An 8,719-nucleotide genomic window follows, 5' to 3' on the forward strand; every position below is an offset into this window, starting at 1 on the left:
GGGAGTTAATCCTAAGGAACATCCAGTAAGGCAGGAACCGGAAAGAATCAGAGTATACATGAAGAGAGTCAAGAAAATAAAGGCAAGAAAAAGGCTGCACCTCTCTTCAGGAGGCTCAGTTGGTTGGAGCATCATCCCATACACCAAGTTTGTGGGTTTGATCCTTGGTCAGGGTGCAAATGGGAGGCAACCAATCGATGCTTCTCTCTCACATCGATGTATCTCTCTCTCCCTCCTTCCCTTCCTCTCTCTCTAAAAATCAATAAAAATATCCTTGGGTGAAGATTTTAAAAAGTACTATATTGCATATATGAAAGTTGCTAAGAGTGTAAGTAGATCCTAAAAGTTTTCATCACAAGAAAAAAACTTGTATCTATACATGGTGACAGATATTAACTAGTTATTATGGTGATCATCATATATCAAAATAGCTAATCATTATGTTAAACACCTGAAACTACATGTCAATTATAACTCAATAAAAATGTTTTTAAAAAAGACATTATATTTCAGGAGAGAAGAAATGACCCAGAGTATGCCTTTTAAAATTTTTATGCTGAGTTGTACATTCCTAAATTCCTCTTTTGGAAAAGTACAGCATCCCAAGAAAGCAGCTGGGATAAGAAAAAATAACTCCCCGATATGCCCAAAATAACTCCTCTTTCAATTTACTTACTGTGCTGCCTACCCCTACTCCTCCCAGGCACATACATACACTCTCCATGATGGAAACTAAAAGGGATGTATACAAATCCCAGCACTTCCCTAAGCTTGTGAAACCCAAGAACATCAGGATGGATTCAGGGCAGATATGCTCCAGCACTAGAGGGGCTCAGGTACCTCTGCAGGAGGGATTCAGGCAGACCATTACACAAATCTAAAGATGTTGGTCTGAACCTCAGGTGGGTATAATAACATGGCTCCATAGTTCCCCCTTCGTAGGTATGGCCAGTTTTCCTCAAGCCAGGTAACCCAAGTCACAGCTTAAGTCAAAGATGGAGTCCTCAAGCTGGAAACCCAATATACTTGCACATGTTCCATACTTAGACAAAGACTTTCAGAGGCTTCCAGTATACACCAGGCTTAAGATGTAAAAATCTCTTGGCTTCTGACTATATTATGGACCACCAAATCTAAGACAGGCATGCCAGAGACCAGAAGGCCTTGATACCCGGCCCCACAAACTATTGGGTTAGCCAAGAAGTCTGTTTATTTTCTGTAAGATGGCTCTACTAGCACTTCATTGTCTTTAACTTCATTCAAAACAATTTTGTTAGATTGTATTGTGACAGCTGTCATATTAGCATGCATTCTTAAAAAATATCAAAATTGGTGAATTTTTTGTGTAGCCATTTAAATGTTGAAGATGGAAGAAAATGCACATTTTTGCTATATTATGCTTTATTATTTCAAGAAAGGTGAAATGCAACTGAAACACAAAAAAAAGATTTGTGCAGTGTATGGAGAAGGTGGTGTAACTGATTGAATGTGTCAAAAGTGGTTTGTGAAGTTTCATGCTGGTGATTTCTCACTGGACAATATTCCATGGCCAGGTAGACCAGTTGAAGTTGATATCGATCCAATCAAGACATTAATTGAGAACAATCAACATCACACCACACGGGAGATAGCCAACATACTGAAAATATCCAAATCAATAACGTTATTGATGAAAGTAAAAAATGTGTCTTTAAAATTTTATGGAAAAAACTAAAAAGACTTTTTAGCCAACCCAATGGATAGGAAACAAGACAAAAATTTAGCTACACTCTTGTATATAACCCATGATGGGTAGGTAGTATGAATGAGAAATAAACTTTGCATGTTAAGATACTGACATTTAAGTTAAAATAGCATGGCCTAGTCTAGTCTGCTACTGCTACAGTAATAATACTAAATTCCTTGTCAACCCTTTCACCATCCTTGGAGCACCAGAGATATACTTAAGACTTAGTTGTAGATGGCGGATACAAATATATATGGTATGCAAATCAAAACCAAAATGAGATATCACCTCACATATATTAGAATGGCTGTTATCAAAAATAATGAGTGTTGCCCTGGCTGGTGTGGCTCAGTGGACTGAGTGCCAGCCTGAGATCCAAAGGGTAGCCAGTTCAATTCCCCAGTTAGGGCACATGCCTGGGTTATGGGCAAGGTCCCTGGTGTGGGGTATGTGAGAGGCCATTGATCAAGTATCTCTCGCACATTGATGTTTCTCGCCCTCTCTTTCTCCCTCCCTTCCCCCTCTTTAAAAGTATATAAATAAAACCTTTAAAAAAAAATGAGTGTTGGCAACAATGTGGAAAACGGGAACACTTGTGCACTACTGATGAGAATGTAAATTGGTACAGCCACATTGGAAAACAATATAAAGTTTCTAAAAAAATTCAAAATAGAACTACCATATGATCTAGAAATTCCACCTTTGGGTATTTATTTGAAAAAAATCAAAAACACTAATTTGAAAATATATGTGCATCCCATGTTCACTGCTGCATTATTTCCGATAGCCAAGGCATGGAAACAATTTAAGTGTCCATCAGTGAATGAATATGTATAAAAGAAGGAAATCCTGACATTTGCAACAACATGGATGGAACCCGAACACATTATGCTAAGTGAAATAAGTCAAAGAAAGACAAACACCATACAATCTCACTTACATGTGGAATTTAAAGAAACAAAACAAAAAAATGCATAAATACAGAGAATAGATTGGTGATTGCCAAAGGCTGAGGGTGGAAAGTGGACAAAATGGGTGAAGATGGTCAAAAAGTACAAACTTCCATTATAAAATAAGTAAGTCCTAGGGATGTAATGTAAAGCACAGTGACTTAGTTAATAATACTGTATATTTGAAAGTTGCCAAGAGAATAGATCTTAAAAGTTCTCATCACATGAAAAAAATCAAAGCTATCTGTAGTGATTAGTAGCTAGACTCATTGAGGTGACCATTTCACAATATATACAAATGTTGAAACTAATGTTATATGTCAATTATATGTCCATAAAAAATAATAATAGCTATGGAGAAAAGTAAAATAGAACAGGAGAAATAGAAAGTGTGTTGGTTGAGATGCTATTCTATGTAGGGTAGTCAAGGAATGTTTTTCCAATTTGGAGACAGATGATGGAAGTCTTGAAGAAGTTATGGATTAAATGATGCAGGTATCAGGAATAAGAAAATTCCTAGCAGGGCAATCAGTAAGCTCAAATGCATAGGGGAAAGAATTGAATGTCAAAAATATTATAGAAAATAAGTCAGGGAGGTAACAGAGATAGATTACATATGAGTATGTTAAGCCACTATAGAAACTTTATTCTTTATTCTGAGTAAGATGGAAAGCCACAGAAAGTTTTAAGTCAAGAAATAACATAATCTAACTTACATTTTAGAAAAATCACCCTGGCTGCTCTGTTAAAAAAGAAGGCAGGCCATGAAGGAAGTAGGGAGATCAGTTAATAGTCTACTGCAACAGATCAAATGAAAGAAGACTGTGGCCTAGACATAAACCAGATGAACTTTCACATGCAAGGCTTCCAAATTCTGAGTTCCCCTCACTCACCTGGGCATAGGCTTATCACCTTTCTCTCCACTATCTGGAACTACCCTTGTTTCCAATAATAAATAAGTCTAGCTATAACTCAAACTATAGATTTTTATAATCTAATTGATTACTGTGTGAAGTTTAGAATGTCAAATATTGCCTGTGTACATGCTATCCACTTGCAACATTTTGATTACCTTATCTTCCCTCTCATTGCTCCTTCCCTATTTCCACCCCCACCAGGGCAACATGGAAGCACAGGCCCCTGGACAAGAAAATTTTTGCCATCTCAGAGGAGGGAAGTATTCATGGATGTAGTCATCATCTGCTAGGTGGAAGACAAAAGACTAAATTCTGTTCAGAGGGACTTTTTTCAAGGATATTATACAAGAGAAGGAAAGAAGCCTAGTTTTGCTCATTGAGTGTTCATAATCTGCCTTTTATGACATCTTTTTGTCATGTGAATCTCAAAGGAGTGCCTGAAGAGCTTAACTCTATCTAAGAATTGCTTTGTGATTTACTGAGCTGCAAATTGTGTTCCAAAGCTTTGTCATTCTGAAGACCTCAAATTCCATTAGCCCTTTTACAAATACTTTTCTTCCTAAAAAAAAAAATAAGGAGGTAGATTTAAATAACAATTCCTTGACTATTTCTATTTATTTTAGTGTTGCTTAATGTTAGCCATAATAAAAATGCATATGCTATATCTCAAACGTAGTTTTAATTAGCTGTATAAAATACCATCTTATAGTGGGGTTTACTTAAAACTTCCCTATTTACGAAAACTAATTTTAGATACTATGATCTTAAGTCTTGTCCCAACATGTTATAGTCTCTATCCATGGTTCTACCTTTTTTATAACCCTTAATGAATATCATTACAATCTTCCTTCCCTTTAGAAATCCAATGATGGAGTCCAAGAATTCCAGGCTGAGAACCCCAAGAGGACCATTTGAGTATTTAATTCCAAATAGATCTGAAAATTGATTCAGGGCTTACTCACAGATTACCTGGCAAATCCTTGGTACAATTGGTAAAGAACTCTTTGATCAATCCCCTAATCTCACTCATACTGCAAAAATAATGGCAAAGTGAAAGATCCTGTCACCTACTTGAACTGAGACTAACCAACACCATCTTATAAGTTCCATGGCTTTCAATAACAGGACTGTGATGTGTGACGTTACATATGCACTAATCTTATTTTCAACAATTCAGTTATTATGATAAGGCTTTTATATTTGCCTCTTAGAGATATGGCACACAAAAGAAACTGTCACAATAAAACTAAGATGAAAGGGATAGATAGGAAACTGGGCTTTGGTTCTAATCCCAAGGTCCCCCATTATGTATCTAAATGGGAAGTAGTACAGACAAGGTCTGCTAATTAGGCTTTGATTACTGGGAATTGCCAGAAGAGAAAAAAAATTACCCCCTGAAAAACAAGATCTCAGGGAAGAAAGAAATACCCCAAAGCACCTTGATCTTGGTCTTTGAATGTTCAATAACCATTCTGTCTTCTTCCTCTTAGTGACAGAACTGTGGAAAGAAAAAATTGATGAGACACTTGGCTTTTCAATCCACACTTCCTCTAGCCCCTCTTCTACCCACACATACATACAGAGGAAGATCAGGGAAAACTGAAGAGTACAACCCAATGTACTTACAGGATGAGGCAGTCTCCTAGGTAAAGAAAGTGGTGAAGTCACTCTCACACGGTCCCAACCCTTCATCTCCCATGTGTGTACCGTATGTGTACCATAGGTCCATAGTGTTGTACCTAGTTTCCTGGTTACTTAGAATACCATATGAGCACGTAGGGGACCCACAAAATCCCAATCCCACTACCACAGGCTTCCCCACATCCACCTACCCATTGCCCCACAGCCAATCACAATCTCACAAATACACACACACGGGGGTCACACTACTTGCACCTGCAGTTACAGGCGCCTAATACCACACAGTCCCAGACTCCCGACTCCCACACACATGGTACGCTGCACAATCACACACCCAACACAGGGACACACAGTCCCAACAGCACGATTACCGTCCCTCTACATTCCCGTTCACAATGGTGCAGTCATGTAGCCACTACTACATTCCCACTGTAGGAATACACAGCCACAAGCACTCCATTCCATCACCCAGAGACTGTATGTTTTCACCACATACAGTCACAATCACATACCACGAGGACAGTAACAATCTCAATCTCTCACACACAAACGATCTCCTCTCGTCACCTCCCTTCGGGCACGAAAGAACCGGCCCATCAGCCAGCTCCAGACCCTAAAGGCTGGGTCCCCGACTCCTCACCCTAGTCCTCCCCTAGTTCCGGTCTAGTGCGAACTGGCCAAGTTGCACCGGGATCCAAAGTCTCCAGAGGAGGTAAGACCTCAGAGCCTACCGGCCCACCACTCTGTACACAGGCTGCCGAAAGCCCGCCGAACGTTGTGCCTGCCTGCGGAGTCCTCTGGGAAATGTAGTCCAGAGGCAGACCACAGCACCGCCCCCCTCCCTAATCCCGCCCCGCCGTTCCTCTCAAAGCGGAAACTGTGTTTGAGCTATCTACCCCTCCTCCACACCAAATCCTACAGCTAGGACCCCTACAGGGACGGAGCGAGCGAGTCGGCCGAGGGAGTTGCCCGTCTTGCTTGTCCCCGGCAGCCTGGTTATCGCCGGTATGGAAAGGACAGGCGCCCAGTTCGCGGCAGAAGTACCTTCTAGCCGCAGATCCTATGGGAAATGTAGTCCGAGCACACAAAAGAGCAGCCACCAGAACACGAGCAGATTCCCGTCAGTCAGCCCTAAGCCTTGTTTGCAGAGTCCGAGTTCCAAACTTACAAAGAAGCGTGTAGGAGGTTCATTATGGGACTGAAAGACTGTAAGTTAACAGCCAGCCGAGGAACATCTTAGGAGTTTCCTTCACCTCTTATGATCAGTCTCTGGTTTCCTAGAGTTTATGACTTTTTTTTTTCTCTCAGTTTAGTTGCTTATTTTTGTAAATAAATTGCTCCATTAGCAACTTGAGAAAGCTCAATTTGGAGTAAAATTTAGGGACCCTTACACCTCTAAAAATGCCTTTATTCTACCCATTTGGGATGGTAGCTTAAATAGGTTTGGAATTTTTGGTTGGACAGAGTTTTCCCTTAGAATTTCAAAAGAATTATATCTTATCGTCTAGTCTTTTTAAAGAAAAAGACTAGAAAAAATAGGGTTTCTTTTTTCTTAAAAAACAGTAGCTGTATTTTTATTAATGTAAAAAGGAAAACTAAATGAAGATAAACAGATGTTGAAAACATAAAGAAAATCAAGGGATTGATTACCACAGTACATGGAAGTGATTATCCTTGATAAGAAGGGAGAAGACACAGCTATAGATAAGTGTAGGGGTAATATCTAAGGTAGTGATTCTCAAACTTTAGGAACATCAGAATCACCCAGAGAGCTTCTTAATAACAGATATACTAGGCCTGACTGATGTGACTCAGTTGTTTGAAGGCTGTCCTGTGGTTCCATTCCTGGTCAGGACATGTGCCTGGGTTAAGGGCCTGGTCCCCTGAAAGTAACCAATCAATGTTTCTCTCCTTCTTTCTACCTCCCTTCCCCTCTCTCTTAAAATAAATAAATAAAATCTTTTTTTAAGAAAAAGAGAGATTACTGGGTCCCACCACCATCTAATCTTATTCATTATGTCTGTGGTGGGGCCTGAATATTTCCTTTTTTTTTTTTTAATTGAAAACTTCTTGGCAACGTGGCAGTGTAGGTAAATGTACTTGCCTCCTCCCACAACCACATCACAATTACAATTGAACTACAGAATAACCATTGTTTAGAATTGCCTGAAATAGGGCTGAACAGAAGTCCTACCTCTAGGGACTTAAAGAAGCCACATAAGGACTGAGACTGATGCAAGGTGTAGAACTGTGGAATGGGTTGATCCCACACTCACAGGCAGCAGATAAAAATTGGGAAGGGCATATCATCTGGCTTAGTTTTTTTGTTTTTTAGGTTCAGTTGTTGATATTTATGAGTTTGTTGTCATTTTACTGTTCATAATTTTTAATCTTCTATTTCTTAGATAAGTCCCTTTAACATTTCATACAATAAAAGTTTGGTAACAATGCACTCCTTTAACTTGACCTTATCTAGGAAGCACTTTATCTGCTCTTCCATTCTAAATGATAGCTTTGCTGGATAGAGTAATCTGGGAGGTAGGTCCTTGCCTTTCATGACTTCAAATACATCTTTCTAGCCCCTTCTTGCCTATAAGGTTTCTTTTGAGAAATCAGCTGACAGTCTGATAGGCACTCTTTTGTAGGTAACTGTCTCCTTTCCTCTCGCTGCATTTAAGATTCTCTCCTTATATTTAATTTTGGGTAATGTATTCATGATGTGCCTTGGTGTGCTCCTCCTTGGGTCCAATATCTTTGGGACTCTCTGGACTTCCTGGGCCTTCTGGGAGTCTATTTCCTTTGCCAGATTGGGGAAGTTTTCCTTCATTATTTGTTCAAATATGTTTGCAATTTCTCAATCTTCCTCTTCTCCTTCTGGGACCCCTATGATTCTGATGTTGGAGCACTTAAAGTTGTTCCAGAGTTTTCTAAGCCTCTCCTCATTTTTTTGAATTCTTGATTCTTTATTCTGTTCTAGTTGAATGTTTATTTCTTCCTGTGGTTCCAAATTGTTGATTTGAGTTCTGGTGTTTTTCCCTTCACTTTTGGTTCCTTAAATGTTTTCCTTTATTTCACTTTGCAAAGCCTTCATTTCTAACTTCATTTTGCAACCGAGCTCAATCATTTCTCAATCATAACAGTGTTTTGAACTTTACATCAGATAGGTTGTCTGTATCCTCATCACTTAGCTCTTTTTCTGGAGTTTTGATCTGATCTTTCACTTGGGCATATTTCTTTGTCTCGATGAACCTGTTATGTTGTAAGGTGGCAGAGCCTTGGTATTCACCAGGGTGGGGCAACCCACTTTGCTGTGTGGCTCTGTCTGTGGGGGAGGGGTCAGAGAGAGAACAATGACCATCTCTCACTCTGCTCAAGCCCCACTTTCCAAAGAACTCTCCTGTTAGACTGGGAGTTTCTCCCACTTTCACCATCCCCACAGTATTTTATAGCTAGAGGTTTTGAGTCTTTAGTTTCCTGGTCAGCCA

The 8,719-nt window shown here is 39.5% G+C and overlaps 1 protein-coding gene across 3 annotated transcripts in view; it reads right to left on the reverse strand.

Moving 5' to 3' along the window:
- LOC123815533 (zinc finger protein 850-like) overlaps window positions 1-6,190 on the reverse strand; it is a 40,963-nt gene extending 34,773 nt beyond the window's left edge. The window contains exons 1-2 of one of the 3 annotated variants that reach the window (XM_045833815.1): window positions 6,169-6,190; window positions 5,032-5,091 (exon numbers count right to left, since the gene is read on the reverse strand). In XM_045833815.1, the coding sequence (XP_045689771.1) occupies window positions 5,032-5,064 (33 nt within the window). In that variant the 5' untranslated portion in view covers window positions 5,065-5,091; window positions 6,169-6,190. Of the gene's footprint in view, window positions 1-5,031; window positions 5,092-5,219; window positions 5,402-5,874; window positions 6,009-6,168 lie in introns of those variants that run through there. The other 2 variants (XM_045833813.1, XM_045833814.1) reach the window with 2 other exon arrangements.
- Between the last annotated feature and the right edge of the window lie 2,529 nt (window positions 6,191-8,719).

Source organism: Phyllostomus hastatus, unplaced genomic scaffold (genome assembly GCF_019186645.2).
Source record: "Phyllostomus hastatus isolate PE091 unplaced genomic scaffold, TTU_PhHast_1.1 phas_contig_194, whole genome shotgun sequence".
Lineage (NCBI taxonomy): Eukaryota > Metazoa > Chordata > Mammalia > Chiroptera > Phyllostomidae > Phyllostomus > Phyllostomus hastatus.